General features: G+C 41.4%; 1 protein-coding gene across 1 annotated transcript; it reads right to left on the minus strand.

Annotated features, from left to right (window-relative positions):
• Positions 1–1,927: 1,927 nt before the first annotated feature.
• TMEM252 (transmembrane protein 252) lies at positions 1,928–5,671 on the minus strand. The gene is made up of 2 exons (XM_077134754.1): positions 5,301–5,671; positions 1,928–2,162 (listed from the first exon to the last, which is right to left on the minus strand). The coding sequence occupies exons 1-2, from the start codon at positions 5,576–5,578 to the stop codon at positions 1,928–1,930; spliced, it is 513 nt and encodes a 170-aa protein (XP_076990869.1). The 5' UTR covers positions 5,579–5,671.
• Positions 5,672–17,475: the final 11,804 nt, after the last annotated feature.

Consider the following 17,475-nt stretch of genomic DNA (forward strand, 5'->3'; position numbering starts at 1 on the left):
GTTGGTTTCACATGAGAATAAAACTTTGACTTATGTTCTTCTATCGATTTCTTTTCAATAGAAAATCGAAAAAAAATTTAAATACAAAGTTTATTGCAGGAAAGAGATTAAAACAATTTCTTATGTAAACCAAAATTAACATTTGTTTCATATGTCACCTACCGATACAAGTTGGAAAAAACATCTATTACAAATGCAAACTCTGGACTACAGCTCAAGTGATGGCACTTGTTCAGGTCAGTGAACGCTCAGGACCCAGGGGAAGTTTCAGGATAAACCTCTTGGTAGAGGGATAGAAAGACATGACAAGAGACGAATAACAAATTGACCATTGATAGTCAATTTCCTACTGGGCGAGCATGAGTGACCTTCAGACCCAGTCACGTCCTTGACAGGGATTCAGCCCACAGATTCTCAACTTCATACTTTGTGTAAAGGGAGCAGGATTTCCTCTCTTGCAGTTTCCTGCTTATTTGGCAGGATGTGCTTAATCTGTGCACTCCAGCAATGCTGGAAAAGAGGAGGTCACAAAGATCCTTGGTGTCCCCATTCCGTCTTGACAACCCTCTTCCTTCTTGAAGAATCTACATCTTATCCTCTGACTGTACAAGGCACTCCTGTGCCCATTCACCAAGGGCTGCCCTCCCACTTTGGAGCCTTCTTTTCCCTCCTGGAGACAACTATATGACACAGGACAAGTTTCCTAATTTACCAAAGTCTCAGTTTTATGCATCTGTAAAATGGGAATAATCATAGCACCTAACTCTAGGGTGTAATGAGGGCTAAATAATAAAATGCACAGAGTCTGACATGTAAAAAGAATTCCATAATGGTTATATATTAATCCCTGCATAAATTCCTCACCTGACAGAGGAGGAAACTGAGGCCCAGAGAAATGAAGGTCCTTGTCCAAGCTCAGCAGCATCAGACTGCATCTCTTTCCACTACTCTGCCACCCAATTTGCCCTCTGATATTAAAAAATATAATAAAGCTAAGGAGTAATCATTGGGTTTTAAAATAAATGTCCCAAGTCTGAAAATATATGGACCTGTATTTTCAGTCATAGAGAATTTCCTAATGATCAAGGTACTTCACTATAGTCTCCTATCTTTCAAACAAAAAACAGAAGATACATTAAAACCTTTTCAAGATTTATAACACATCCTATATCACTACAATCTTTCTGCTAGTTCGAATTCTTTTTTTCTGAATTCTGCATATTATGAATTTTTAAGGATACTGTCTATTCAATTTCGTTCTCTAAGAAATCTTAAATTTGTTTGTATGGGGATCCCATTTAAAACTACTCATTTAAAATTTTGTATCTGAACAATTTTGAAAGTAAATGTTACAGTCACTTTTCTTTCAACTAGAAATAAAATAGACAAAATCAAAATAAAATAAAACTCATGGATGCCAAGAACAAATCTCCCACGATATGAATTACTTCGTCACTCTGGTGAGTGGCATATGGGCAAAACTGTGAAACCAGCCATGAAGACACTGAGCAATGCACAATTTAAATGGCAGTGATCCTTCATTTCCGCTTACTTTCCTATAATTATTAAGTAACTCAGTAAATGAAGTCACATACTGTCCTAATGGATGGCAGCAACCCTGTTTGGGGCAGAGGTGATGTGTGCAAAAAGCGCTTCTGTGGAGCAGAGAGCTCACCGCCAGCACCTCTGCAGTCCAAAAACTCCTCTTGGTTGGGCTTAGTGTGAATCCTCTTAAATGATCAAGCTGAGTGGCGACCATACCCTTCCAGGGCCCCCGCCTGCTCTTGCACCTTCCGAGCATCCCCTAGGCAAGGTCCAGCGCAGGTCACTGATACAGTTTATTTTTCACTTTCCCTTGACTGAGTTTATTATTAGCAGCTGATTCCCATAAGGGTATGTCACCGGTTCTGGAGTGCTTTTCCTGCCTTCAGCATGCTCGGCTTGACTTCTCTGCATCCTCTGATGTTGCTGTGGCCGCCATGTCTGTTAGAGATGCTCCATAGGACGGTGGAGCCTCTGGGTGAGCCTCACTTTCATCTCTGAATTCCAGGTCTATCTCTGTGTACAGGGGTGGAGGAATATCAGCGGCCTCTCCCCTGGCAGTGCAGGTCTGTTTTTCAGCATCAAGGCTCTCTTCATAAGCTGGAGGGTAAAAATCTGGCCTGGGGGACAAAGTTCATCACAAACATACATGTGTCATTTAAACGATTAAGGCCAAAGAGGCATATATCTGTTTTTCTCAATTCATATTATACTAAACTCTTAAGAAACATTAATTTTGAGACAGATGTGCTTTTTCCCTGACAGCACCATTTTTTTTTTTTTAATGTGCTGCTCTTCTGGCAGAACTCTCTTTATCAACCACAGGACGCATGACTCTAGTCCCATTTTTCCCAATCAGTTATTCTACATTATTCCCTCTTTCTTACTCTTTAGAAAACTCATGGGACCAGGGACCTCCAGAGTGAAGTCCTTATCAGTGTTAGGAGACATAGGGGCCTGACTGTGGAACTTCTCTCTACCCAGTTAGGTAGTCCATTCACATCCTTATCTCCATTCACAGACATCATCTTCTATTCAGCTGAACTCTCTGTCTCAGATCCTCATAACCAACCAGATAATGAATGAAAACCAATGGCAGGCAGATCCCTGAACTGTTCCAGATGTGATGCTTTTCTCTTTCCCACCACTCTTTCAAGCCTTAGAATCATTTCAAAGAAAGCATACAAACATACTCTTTCTCAAACTGTTTCAACTGACAGCTTCGTGCAGAGTTCAGTTGGACCTCTCTGTGTGCCAAGAGGCCCATGGCTGAAGGAGCTACCCATGCCAGAGCTGATGTACTCATGGGTACCCTTGCCCAAGTTGCTAACTGCTAAGTCCTTCAGGCTTCCCCATTGTGAATGGGACTGGGGGTGAGGAGGACATGAGGAAAGGAGACGGTGAGCTTGGTTGAGTTGTGTATTTATGGAGGGAGTCCTTCCAGTACCTACAGGGAGTGTTTATGGTAGGTAACCACAACAGAAAAGGGACTGCCAATTGTATCCACAGCTCCATTCCAAATGTTGTCAGGCCCAAAGCCAAATAGCTAAAGGCACTGTCTACTGTACAGTATAAATCTCAGCCTTTGCTCAGAATAGCCAAAGCTGTGTCAGAGGGCACTGTGTAAAGGCACTGAAGACAGAAAGGTGAGCTTTTGCCTGGGATAATTTGAGAGGCTCCAGGAAGACTGCCGTGGTAGAAAATCTCACATCCCAACTCCCCACCCCGACCCCGTGCATTCATGTTCCATGTGCCCTGAATTCTAACATCAGAGACTCATTTGTTTTGATGCCTCAACCCCGGCCCATTTTGAGTGCAAATGATTCTAAGAAATGTAACTTCCCAGTCTGACTTACTAGACATTCTGAGTTGACTGGGCATCCATTAGAGACAGAAAAAGAAGGCAGTAAAACTGGGATGTCATGATGTCCATAATTCACTTTGAAGTATTTCATAATTTTGTGCATGTGCAAGTAACTTTAAGCTACGGTCTATGGGCAATCAGTTGGTCTTATTAGTAATTCACTTTCTGGAGGTAGTCAACTAATATTTATATTTTTTAAAAAAGCGTTAAAAGCCTTGCTCGAGAAACATCTACAATTACTTCAGTTATACTTTTTCATCAAACCCAGAGGCCTTGCTAGTTAGTATTTTTTTCAAATAATTTTACTGGGAAATATCCATACATGTACAGTCCAACCATATTATACAATCAGTGGCTCACAATATCATCACATAGTTGTGTATTCTTCACCATGATCATTTTTAGAACATTTGCATCACTCCAGAAAAGGAAAAAAAAAGGAATCATACATCCCATGCCTCCACCCTCCCCTCCCATTGACCCACAGCATTTCAACCTACCTAATTTTTACCCCCATTTCTCCCTATTATTTATTTATTCCCTATCCCTATCTTTTTTCCTTATCTTTCATACCCTAGATAAAAGGCGCATCAGACACAAGGTTTTCACAATCACAGAGTTACATTGTACAAGCTGTATAGCTATATTCTTCAAGAATCAAGGCTACTGGACACAATTCAACAGTTTCAGGTACTTTCCTCTAACCACTCCAATACACCATAGAGTAAAAAGGGATGTCTATGTAATGCATAAGAATAACTTCCAGGATAATCTCTGTTTGAAATCTCTTAGCCACTGAGACTTTATTTTGTCTCATTTCTCTCTTCCCCCTTTTGGTCAGGAAGGCTTTCTCAATCCCATGATGCTGGGTCCTGGCTCATCCCTGGGAGTCAGGTCCCACATTGCCAGGGAGATTTACACTAGTTAACATTATTAACATTGGAAATGGGTTTTGATTATTCTAATTACTATCTGATTAAGTAGTATAATGTCTGTAAAAACTGGCCAGTCACAAGTAGAATTACTTTTATTCAAACTATGTGGAGTAGCTAAACTATTTTAGATACTCCGTACTCTTACATAAAGAGGGTCAAAGAATTTATAAAATCTTATAGCTTGTACCTTAAGGGTGATACCTAAGGCTTTAGTCCTTAATGGTCCTGTGTTCATTCAAGAATTAGAAGACTGCCTGATACTGACCACCTGGTTAACTGACTTTTACCTCTAGAATATTCTCACCTTGCATAAGTGAATGTTTCATGCCAGGTGTGACCAGAACACCTAAAGGGACAGAAAACTGGGTGCAAGGGCCGATTTTATGCCTGCTTGCTAATTTATGTAGGGCAGCACTTGGTTTGGGACCTGCTTTCCTTATAAGCTAGTAGCCAGGTTATGGGAAGCAACTAACCACCTAATTAACGCCAGCCTCTAATTAATGACAGCTCCCATGATATACCAAAAGCCCTTTAGAGTTGGGCCTTAAATCGGCTTTAGGTAGGTTTTCACCAGGGAAAAGAAATGGTTTCTTTGTGATAAATACCTCCTACTTCACGGTTTTTTTTCAGAGGAATCCTCTAGTATTATCCCAGAGTAATACCCTGGTAATAAAGTGTTGGTTCTAGATATACAGCCCTAGGACATATAAGTTACCCCACCGTGGAATGAGAAGTCATGCAGATAGGATTTAACTAATGAATATGACTGCTGAATCAATATATTGGTATTTCTTTTGCTCTCCAGTGTCTTGGAGCAGCTATAAGGAAAAAATGAAATATCATGAAACTGTAACCCATACCGAACTTTAAAATCTGTTGGAAAAAAACCTCATTTGGTCTTTCCATGACTCAGCCCCATTCTCAGCTCTTCTCAGTCCCATCGGATGCTCAGCACATACCTGTCCACTGTGACCAAGGCCAGGTCTCCATGAACAAGGTGTTGTCGGAGCACGTGGCTGAATAACCCTTTGCTTTCCCTTGCCTGGCAGTAGGTGCTCCAGAAAATTCCACTCAAAAGGATGACAAACCCTAGAGGCAAAAGCGAATAGGCCACTATCAGGTTCCCCCGGCAGTTGAACATTGGGCCTGAGGAAATGAAGAAGGCCCCCAGGCAGATCACCAAGAACCCCATCAGGAGAGCAAGGGCACAGAGAGCGAGGCCAGTTCTGCTCTGCATCCCAGCTCCTTTAGAACCTGGCTCGCGGACCCTGACACCCCCCTGCCTCCCTGCTTGCTTGGAGAGAATGCTCTTGTTACTCAGCTCAGAGCTTTATGCACTCTGGGACCAGCTGGCCTTTGGACAATTAAATGAAGCAGGCACTCAGAGGCTATTCATTAACCATTGGAAGTAACTGTGATGTCCTCAGAGAATTAACCTAAAAACATAGCATTGTGTACTGCAAGGAGTGGCTTCTCATAGCTGTCTTGCTCTTCTCAGAAGGGTGGGACCTCCAGCTGATTCTACCTACTTATTTGAGGGGCGATCCTTCATCCTTTGGTTGAAACAGTCTCTTAATCCCTATGTACATAAGACCCCACTAAAAGCTAGAGAAACTAGTATTCCTTGAACAGCTATCTTCTCTGTGGCTTGGCAAGTCCTTCCTTTCTTTCTTTTTCTTTCTCTTTACTAAGAAGACATTTCTTTAAGCCTTTTGACATTTTTGTCTTGCCTCCCTCAGTGACTCTCCCCTTTCCCCTCATACTATGATAGTGCCCAGATTCCAGGGGAAAAACCCACAGGCTGCACTCCATACCCTTTCCTCTCTATTGACAAGCAGTTGAGCTTCAGCAGGAGGGGAAGGAGAGTACTGGAGAGTGCTGGAGAGATAGGTTATAACAGACAGAGCCTTGGAGATTTGGGAGCTTTCTAGGGATGGTTGTTAAAGATGATACTGGTGACTTCCGATTCTGGGACTGAACATTTCCCATTGTTGGGGCCCAAATGTTGTGGTCCCAGGATTTTTGGTTATTGTTCAATTACAGGCCACCATTCCTGGTTCAACAGAAATATCTGAACCAGGGCACACCCTCCTGCCTACAAGTGAGGCTACAAGCATCCGATCAAAGAGCAGTCCCAAAAGCGTACAGCATGTTACCACCTCCATGCAAAACAAATGCATGAGAATTGCTGCTATTCAATTTCTCCCTTCCCTCACACACACCGTAGTGTTTCACAAAGCACACCAGCTCATTAATAGCTCTGAAAAGCCCTGCCATCTTTTCTCCCTCATAAAATACACATTAGAGGAAATTTGTTTTGGCAGATGCTGCTAAAAAATGTCCTGAGTCCCCTCCCCTGTACCATTGCTTTATGTAACACTGCTGCAAAGGATCTTTCCAGAACCAACCTCCCGTTTACTGCCTGGAATTTGTTTCTTTCATCTTGACTGTCTTTGGTTGCAAACACCTTATTTCAGATCAGGGTCATGCCCTGTTTCTTGCCTTTTTTTTATTTGACATGCCCCTGCCAAAAGCCCCCTGTAAAAGGTACTCTGGGTCACTTCTGCCCAGAGAGCTTATTCTCGGTTCTTCTTTGCTACCCATTACCCTACTACTCCAATGCCATCACTTTCCTAATGGGAAAGCAGTTCTTTGTGCAGTTCCCCATTAGTTCCATGCAGGCCCATTAGCCCCATACCCTACATCTGCTCAGTTCTACCTTCATGTATGGGGTAGGAGAGGAAGAAAGATACAAGGTACTTCCCCACTCCACCGACAACCCCCACTTTTGTTAGCTCTGATCCCTACCCTTCCATTTTTTAGTCTTCATATTTTCATTGCAACCTTAAAATGACCCCTTCTCTCTCTTTCTCCATTAGGTCTTATGGTAGGCAAATTTCTAAGATGGCCCCATAGTTCCTGCCTCCTGGTACTCATGTCCTTGTATAATCTCTGCTCTTTGGGCATGGCCTGGACCTAGCAACTAACCAATAAAATACAGCAAAGGTGATGGGATGTCACTCCCATCATTAGGTTACAGAAGATTGTGACTTCTGTCTTGCTAGCAGACTTTCTTTATTGTCTTCTTAGCTTGCATTCACCAAAGAAGCAAGCTTCCATGATTGAAAGCCTATGTGGCAAGGAACCCAGGGTGGCCTCTGGCCAACCATCATTGAGGACCTGAATTCTGTCAACAACCACATGAACTTGGACTTAGATCCTTTATCAGTGGAGCCTTGAGAGGACTAGACCCCAACCAAAACCTTGATTGCAGCATCTGAAGGATCCCAAAGCAGGGGATCAAACAGGTTCAGCTAACTCATACCCAGATTCCTGACCCACAGAAACTGTGAGATAATAAATATTTGTTTTAAGTTGCTAAGTTTTATGGTAATTTCTTACACCAGAATATATAACTTAATACATTTCTATTAAGACCTGAGAACCAGAGAAGACAATAGATGTTAGGAGTTTATTACAGTACCTGGCACAAAGAAAGTACCTTATCAAAGTTAGCTATAATCATCATTGTTATTATTATTATTGCTGTAATTCCAAAAAGCTGTGGAAGATTGAGGATTCCCAACTGAAAAGATATTCTGCTTTCCATTAGGAGGTGGGTGCTAAGAATAGGTCAATAGTGGTGCCTGAGAACTATTATTAAGTATTAGGTTAGGAGGCGCTAGCATTCTCACCGAGAAATGCTCCCACCCATAAGGTTGGGAATCTATGTTTTGGACCAAAACTGGGGGGTGAATTAAACTGGGAATGATGAAAGATCAGGTCTGTTTCTTGTGACCACACTAAAGTATTAGCAAGTAAATATTTCTATGCTTTCCCTCCTCCAGTTCCAATAAGGATGACTATAACCAGTACCTCCTAGTTTGCCAAAGCAGGTTCTTCTCCTCCACCACTTTTGAGGAAGCTCCTGTCATTACAGACCAGTGCTTTCCTTTCTTCCTTTTTTTTTTTTATTTTGTTATTGCGAGAAATTCGGTAGCAAAGGCCAAGATTCAAGAGGTGGCAGGAGGATAGAAGGACTCAGTTATTTTACATAAAATTTATATAAAATAAAGAGCAGTGAGAGAGAGAAGGAAGATTGAAAGTTTCTGGGCTGAGGGTATCTGAGTTTATCTGTGGTGGGTGGGAAGGGGCACCAGGAAGAAAAGTACAGGAACAGATGGGAAAGGAAAAAAAGGAATATGGAAATATAAAGGAGTACTCCTGGGAACCATGTATCTTACTGAAGGATTTATTTTGAAGTTATTTCCAGGTTGTGCTTATTATTATTAAATATATAAATTACTAGAAAATTGTGATTCTTTTTTTCCTGTAACACTGCTTCAGTTCTGAACCACAGGAATACTGTTCTATAAACATCATTCCCTTTGATCTGTTAAAAATGACCAAGGAGAACTATAACCAGTGACTTATAGTTTTAAAAGTCTTTATTTACAGTTTCCAGGTTATTTTGTGTTGTGATACCCTCTTTTTTTTAATCATATTTACTAGCAGTAAAAATAGTTTTGAAAAAAGATGAAAGGAGATGTGTGCTTGTTTCAGTGATGGTCAGATAACACAGACATGGAGGGAAAGAAAAGTACCTGCTCTTCATCAGTCTTGATGGGCCTGAAACACAGGGCAGCGGAGTTATAATAACAGAAGAGAAAAGCAGGCAAAATCCTCAGGGCTGCTCCCCTTCTCTGCGTGGGACATGACTCCCAGGGGTGTGGACCTTCCTGGCAACATGGGACAGAGATCCTGGAATGAGCTGAGACTCAGCATCAAGGGACTGAGAAAAACCCTAGAATGAGCTGAGAATTAACATCAAGGGATTGAGAGAACCTTCTCGACCAAAGGGGGAAGAGTGAAATGAGGCTAAGTGTCAATGACTGAGAGATTCCAAACAGAGTTGAGAGGTTATCCTGGAGGTTATTCTTATGCATTAAGTAGATATCACCTTGTTGTTCAAGATGTAGCAGAGAGGCTGGAGGGAACTGCCTGAAAATGTAGAGCTGTGTTCCAGTAGCCATGTTTCTTGAGGATGATTGAACAATGATATAGCTTTCACAATGAGACTCTGTGAATGTGAAAACCTATTGTCTGATGCTCCTTTTAGCTACTATATCAACAGAAGAGTAGAACATATGGAATAAAAATAAATAATAGGGGGAACAAATGTTAAAATAAATTTAGTTTGAAATGCTAGTGCTAAATGAAAGCGAGGGGTAAGGGGTACGGTATGTATAATCTTTTTTTTTCTCTGTTGTCTTATTTCTTTTTCTGTTGTTTTTTTATTTCTTTTTCTAAATCGATGCAAATGTTCTAAGAAATGATGAATATGCACCTATGTGATGATATTAAGAATTAATGATTGTATATGTAGAATGGAATGATACCTTAATGTTTTGTATGTTAATTTTTTTAATTAATAAAAAAAGTTAAAAAAAATCCTCAGGGCTGGGGAAAAACATGAAAGAAACCAATGAAGAGCCAGTCAAACACCAAGAAGTGGTCTTAAGGGGTCAATTTCAAAAGACCTATGACCTCTGGCTGGACTTCCTTAGGTTTCCTGTCTGCCTCACTCCAAGCCAACTCTTTTCTCACCCATCTTGCCCATAACCCATAACTAGTTATGAGAGCAAGGGACCAACAGTACTGATCTATTTAAAAGTGGGGTTAACTGAAGGAGAGGAAGATTACTGGTTAACCTTAAGTTAGATAGGTAGCATGGGACTGATGGAAAAATGGGCATCCTGTGGAGAGGATGAACAGACACCATATTCTATAGGGAAAAGTTCCAAGACCCAGGGAAAGCCAAGCCAAAGCCCTCCTCTCCTAACTCCCATGCCCTCCACAGGAGACCTGTCTAGAAAATGATGCCTTGCTTTTAAACCAGTTTTTTTTTTTTTAATTTTATTCTTAAAATTTCACCATCAGCAAAAGTGTCTGACTTGTTGGCAGGAGGAAGTAACGTGCTATTTGTTTGAAAGCCCAACTATCTTAAAGCATGATCATTTTTTCAACACTATTCTTTGAGCCTAGCTGTTTTGAACACTGAGTGCCACGGAGTTTCTAGCACTATTCTGCCTTCCTGTGAACGTGAACCCCGGAAAACCTCATTTCTCTTTCAAATTGACCCATGCAATACGTAAATACCTCAAAAATTCTAACAGCCCTGTGCACTCAAGTTTTGTTTACTGGGGTCACGGGCCAATACCCTTGTCCTGAAAACAGGAAATGCATATCCATCTGAATGAGAAGTAGAGGAGGACTTTGGAAGGAAGCTAATGGTGTGTAGAGGCTTTTGCATAGGAGGGGCATGGGGCCAAGAGCTGAGGTTAGAGAGGCCAGATTTAAGAAGGTCACTTTGGTTTAGGAAGTGAGGTGGGGAAGGTGAGTTGCATGTGTAACAGGAGATGTCACTCCAGGCTGGTTTCATGGTGGTGATTAGTGAGTGATTTCTGGATTAGCCTTTCACACTTGAAGGTTCACTGAGCATGGCCACTTCCTCCTTGTTTTCTTTGCTTTTGAGCCTTTCCTCCCACCTCCCTTTTCTGTTCCCTCACTCAGGAAGATTAAATGAAAGCAATTTCAGGTTGACAGAGGACAAACAGCTCCTCAGAAGATACAGGGCCTTACAGGATAGGGCAGTGTCAAGAGTAGCAGGCTAGGCTGACACTTATCCTGGAAGGAACCCAGTAAGTCTCCAGGCCCGAGGACTCTGCGCAAGGCCACTGCCAGGGTGGAGACCAGGAGGCACTCAGCTGGAGTGCAAGATTTAAGGGGGCGCCAAGAACCTTACTTATCAAGATAAATATTTTAAAGCCATGTTGTAAAAAATTAAACTGGCAAACTACAGCTTATAGGTCGGCTGCCTGTTTTGTTTTTTCCCTTTTTTCACATGGGCAGGCACTGGGAATTGAACCTGGGTCTCCGGCATGGCAGGCGAGAACTCTGCCACTGTGCCACCATCGCCCACCCTGGCTGCCTGTTTTTGTAAGTAAAGTCATATTGAGGAAATTGGGTCATGTCTATGGACCATACAAGAAGACAGATTCTGTTCTAGAAAAGGCTCAATTTCTGATTTAATACACAGATAAACCAGAACAGATTTAATTTCTTTGTGAACCCTCGGAAAACTGAAGGGAAACCATACTTCTGTGGTCACTTCTGATCAGAGCAGAAGTCTCAGGTCAACGCAAAATTTTACTGCCTGGATTTCTGAAGTGGATTCTGAGCTTCACCTCATGGTATTTTCATTAATATCGATCTTCTTTCCATCCCTACTCCCATTTTTAAAACTCTTGAATAGCTTAAATGATAGCAAAGTCGTATGTTCCAGAAAGATTTTGTAGATTTCACTCATAAATCTACTGGAGTTTTTTTTCCCCACTCTTTTGCATCTCATAATCTTTGACCGAACACCAGATACCTTGTGTAGGGCAGTAGAGACTGAGATAAATAGCATTTATGTCTGAAAACGGGTCAGCGCAGAGGACTGAGTCAAACAAGTTTGAACGGAGTTTGGATTTTGTTGTCATTATTGTCACCTTCAGTGAACTACTGTTAATTTGTGTTTAGGGTGAGGGTTGGAAGGTTTATCTCAATGCCCCTCCTCCACCTGCAGCTTCAGGCCTTCACAGTGTACTTGGACCTTACAAGGAATCTATCTTCACATTCTCGTTCTTTCTCTCAGCTACATATGGCTGTTGCTTGTCACTTATGGCTTGTTAGCTTAGTGTGGAGACAAAGCGGTTTCTCTGTTGCCAGATCCACCTCACAGTTAGGCAGGTCCTGAAATCCTGGGTCCTAGGGGTTGGTGCTTTCTCAGTGAGCCTTCCTCTCCCCCAGGACTAGTGGCCTGTAATGGGCCAGGCAGGTGATAGTTTCTTGACCCTCGCCTAGAGGTAGTGGGCTTTTTTCTTTTCCCTTTTCCTAGCCACAAGGGGTTTCACCTGTGCCCTGGGGCAACAGGGTTTGCTGGCCTTCCACCAGAAGCTTAACAGGGTCTTCGTGGGGTTCTTGCAGCTGCAACAGCCACTCCCATCTTCCGCGCCTGTTTTGCTTTATTAGTCGTATATTTTGTCAACTTTTCCTTTTATCTTTAATAAGTCCATAAGTCCACTTTTAAAGGTTTTTTTTTTGTCATTCTTTTTGTAGAGTCTTCAAAGAATGCTTAGTTAATTTATTTTCAATCTTAACTGTTCTCTAATAAATACAATTAGGGCCACACATTTTCTTCTGTGTGTTACTTTGACCCAAATACCACAGGTTTTGACGGCATGCTTTCAATGTCATTTATTTCCAAATAAATATTTTTTCACCTAATACTAAAATAAGTAAAAGAAACAAATAGATAAGTGATACAAATAATGCTAATAGCCCTTAAATAATGAAAAGATGTCCAACATCTTTATAAGAGGAACAACAATTAGAACTACATTGACAGGTTCATTTTCAAGTGCCTGCTCATGCAAAAAACAAAACAACAAAAAAAACAACACTGAAATATAACTTCTCACTAACAACACTGGCAACTCTCTAAAAGTTTGACAAGGCTGTAGGGAAAAGATACTCTCATGTGTTGCCGGTGGGAATATGAAATCTCACAAAATTACATTTGCATCTTCCTTCTTGAACCAGCAATTACACTTCTGGAAATCCATTCCAAAGATGCACTGGCCAAAGTACAAAATTGTATATGCACAGAATGACTCATAGTGGCAGCACTATTTGTAATAAAGAACTGGAATACTCAAATGTCCATGAATAAGGAACCAGTTGAATAAACGAAGGCACATCCACATGATACAATGCTGTAAAATTGCAAAAAGAAATGAGTACTCTATATTATTTTACAACGATCCCCAGGATATCCTTATAAAAAAGGCAAAATGAAGAACACCGTCTGCTGTAGAGAAACCGGAGAGCAGCTCTGGATCCGAGGTTCACCCGAACTACTCAGACTCTCACGCCCGTGCGCCACGTGCGCTACGTGCGTCCCGTGCGTCCCGTGCGTCCCGTGCGCTGCTCCGTTCGGTGTTTACTTGCGCTGGGGTCCGGCACTTCGCCATGCATCGTCGCGCCTCAGCTAACCCAGGCAGTGATGAAGCTGTGAGCCTGGTTTGCTGCCGGGTAAGGTCCTGCGCGTCTAGAATCGGGCGGGTTTCAGAGGCACCACGGTCCCACACTACGCCGAGATGAATGAGAAGCCGCAGCGCCTCGGGCTGCAGGGCCTGGTGGTGCTCCGCTTCCTGCGCACCCAGTTCGGGCTTCAGGAGTATGCTTGGAACAAAAAGATCCTGAATTTTCCCGCGTGCGTCGGACCCCAGAATCCTACTTCAAGCTGAGTGTGAGATGCATGGTGCTCAAGCGCACCAGCCCTCCGCCTTCCTGTGGGGGTCCTGTTGGCGTCAGCGACGACTCGCCTGTCTCACAACAGACTCTAAAGCCCATCAGCTGGTTTCTGGTGTGCAGCCACGACGTTGTTGGAGCTTGAGAAGTTCCTCGTCGCCCGGACTATATTCTGTGCTCAGGTGCAGGTTCAGCCGCCGCTTGCCAACCATCTACATCGAGGACACAGAGGCCCAGCTGGTCCAGGGACCCAACTGTGCCCGCCGATCCCCTGTTGCCTGCTGTCTTCCGCAGGTGGGCTTTTCAGCGGTGGTGGTTTCCTCCACATCTGCATGGAGGAACTCCTAAAGCCCAGGAAAATCCCACAGGATAGGTGCTAGTTGTTTCCGTACCAGCCTTACCCACTCCTAGATCAAGTCGAGTCCTTTCACTAATAAAGTGCTGAGTGTCAGCTGAAAAACAGACGAAAAACAGGAGGTAACATTCGTGCCTATATTTTCAAAACAAAACAGAAATATCAAACAAAATTAATTTTAAAAATTAGTTTCCTCTGTTTGCAAGGAGAGGACAGGGTAGGAGGGACAGAGTTGGAAGGTAGACTTTTCTGAAGGTGTCTTTTAAAAATAGTTTTATTATTGAAATCAAGTAAATGCTTTTTTGTTTTTTAAAAAATTTTGATTGAGATATCTTCACACATGGTACAGTCCATCCAAAATATACAATCAGTGACTCATGATATCATCACATAGTTGTGCTTTCAGCACTCCAGAGAAAGAAATAAAAAGAAAAAACCCATATATCCCATATCCCTTACCCCTCCCTCTCATTGACCACTAGTACTGCAATCTACCCAATTTTTTAATCCCTTATCCACCCCTTCCTATTATTTATTTATTTTTTCCTTATTTTTTTTACTCATCTGTCCATACTCTGGATAAGGGAGCATCAACCATAAGGTTTTCGCAATCATGTGGTCATATTTAAAAGCTATATGATTATACAATCATCTTCAAGAATCAAGGCTACTGGAATACAGTTCAGCAGTTTCAAGTACTTCCCTCTAGCCACTCCAATGCACCATAAACTAAAAAAGCGTTATCTATATATAATACATAAGAATAAACTCCAGGATAACCTCTTGACTCTGTTTGAAATCTCTCGGTCACTGAAACTTTATTTTGTCTCATTTCTCTCTTCCCCCTTTTGGTCAGGAAGTCTTTCTCAATCCCATGATACTCGTCCTGGCTCATTCCTGAAGGTCATGTCCCACATTTCCAGGAAGATTTATACCCCTGGGAATCATGTCCATGTAGCAGGGGAGGACCGTGAGTTCCCTTGTGGAGTTGGTTTAGAGAGAGAGGCCACATCTGAGTAACAAAAGAGGTTCTCTGGGGGTAATTCTTAGGCCTGATTATAAGTAGGCTTAGCTTCTCCTTCGCAGGAGTAAGTTTCATTGAGGTAAGCACCAAAATCGAAGGCTTGACCTGTTAAATTAATTGTCCCAAGTGCTTGCAAGAATATCAGAAATTCCCCAGGTTGGAAAATTTAATATTTCCTCCTTTCTCCCCAGCCCCTAAGGGGATTTTGCAAGTATATTTCTATTCACTGCCCAAATTCCTCTGGGATATATTGGGGCATCGCACTAACCTGTACAAACCAACAAGATCTCACTCCCTATTCAAGATTCCCTGTAATTATGATGTTCAAATAAACTGACCATAAAATTTAAATTAGATAGTGTGTGTTCTAGTTTGCTAGCTGCTAGAATGCAATGTATCAGAAATGGAATGACTTTTAAAAAGGGGAATTTAATAAGTTGCTAGTTTACAGTTGTAAGGCCGAGAAAATGTCCCAATTAAAGCAAGTTTATAGAAATTTCCAATCAAAGGCATCCAGGGAAAGATACCTTGGTTCAGAAGACAGATGAAGTTCAGGGTTTCTCTAAGTGAGAAGGCACATGGTGAACACAGTCAGGGTTTCTCTCTCAAGTGGAAGGACACATGGTGAACATGACATCATCTGCTAGCTTCTTCTCCTGGCTTCCTGTTTCATGATGCTCCCGGGAGGCGTTTTCCTTCTTCATCTCCAAAGGTTGCTGGCTCATGACACTCTACTTCATGGTGCTGCAGCATTCTCTGCTCTCTCTGAATCTCCTCCTTTCTCCAAAATGTTTCCTCTTTTATAGGACTCCAATAAATCAATCAAGACCCACCCAAATGGGTGGAGACATGTGGTCACCTAATCCAGTTTAACAACCAGTCTTGACTAAATCACATCATCCAGGGAGATGATCTAATTCCAGTTTCAAACATACAGTATTGAATAGGGATTATTCTACCTTTATGAAATGGGATTTTGAGTAAAACATGGCTTTTCTAGGCGGCATACTTCCTTTCAAACCAGCACAGTGTGCTACCCAAAATTTAAATTTTGCACCAAATAAAAATTTAAATTTTGCACCAAATAAACATCTCTTCCTTTAATCTCACACAGAAGTTGAAGTTTTAAAATAAGGATCATATCATCCTTTGCCCTGTTTTCCGATTTACCTTAGTCCTACCCAGATCAGCTACATTCATATCTGTAGTTGAAGTCTGATCATCAAATAATTGCTAAAGACAAAATTAAAAAAAAGGAAACAAAGCAATCTGTTAAAACACCAAATAAAGAAATCTAGCTTTTCAACAAATTGATGACATACCATAAAGAAAAGATTATTTTAAGTAAAATTGAGTGCAGTATTTTTACTTTGTGAGAAGGCTCTAAGGTTTAAAAAACAAATCCTAAAAAAAAAAAACAGTAGTCTTATTGTTCGTAATAGTATTGGCTATTATTTTCAAACCTTTATATGTATATTATAAAATAAACTGAATATGTTAATGTCAGTGAGGATCAAGATTTTCAGCATAAGAGGAGATACAAATAAAATAAAAAGAATAAGTTAAATCTATAATATTTTAAATTTGAATTAACATGTCATTATGAATTCATTAGTTATTTTGTTCCTTCTGATTTAAATTAGCCCTGAAGAGGATTTTAGAAGCAGTGACAACCCAGTAGCAAGGAGCACTCATAGTACCCAGATGGTGGTTTCTAGATAATATTTCTGACCAAAAGAAATCAGGCATCTTTGTAAAAATTGGTAATTTTAGGTCTTGGACAGGAGAACTGGAACCTGGGACATGAGGGTGAATCAAAAGGAAGGATACTAACAAAGACTGTTGGGATTATGCCTAAGAGATAAAGGAGCCAAGTTGAACGGGATTCCACTGTCCCGGGGTTTCTCATTCTTATCCCTATTGACATTTGGAGCTGGATAATTCTTTGTTGTGGGGGCTGTTCTGTGGCTTGTATAGTGTTTAACAGCAGATGCCCACAGTGTCACACCCCCCCAGTTGTGACAATCTAAAATATCTCCAGACATTGTCAGTTATTTCCTGGGGATCACAATTACCCTTGGTTGAAAACCACTTTTCCGGTCCAGGATAGGGCAATCTGAATAACAAAGTTCCAGTGACTGAAATAAATTGAAACGCACAATATACAAGAAAATTCATGAATTCATGTTTCTTTTGTAGTGAAACACATTCATCTCTGATTATTTTTGTCCTTACATGTATTCCCATTGTTCCTCCTTTCCAAAAGTCTTTAGGTGGATATAGGAGCTTCTGGAAATCTCTTTGTGTCTTTGCTGTACTCTGGAAGAATCCCTTAGCCTAATATTCCAATTTATTATTTTAATAGTCGCCTGTGTCCATTTAGATATTGAGCCCAATT

This window comes from Tamandua tetradactyla, chromosome 2, assembly GCF_023851605.1.
Source record: "Tamandua tetradactyla isolate mTamTet1 chromosome 2, mTamTet1.pri, whole genome shotgun sequence".
NCBI classification, from domain to species: Eukaryota; Metazoa; Chordata; class Mammalia; order Pilosa; family Myrmecophagidae; genus Tamandua; species Tamandua tetradactyla.

What these genes read in the sequence shown, in the direction of transcription:
- TMEM252 (XM_077134754.1), bottom strand. Translation starts at nt 5,578, where the DNA reads ATGCAGAGCAGAACTGGCCTCGCTCTCTGTGCCCTTGCTCTCCTGATG. An exon ending in GCCTTGGTCACAGTGGACAG is followed by an intron (nt 2,163 to 5,300) that starts GTATGTGCTGAG and finishes TTTGTCCCCCAG; the next exon opens with GCCAGATTTTTACCCTCCAG.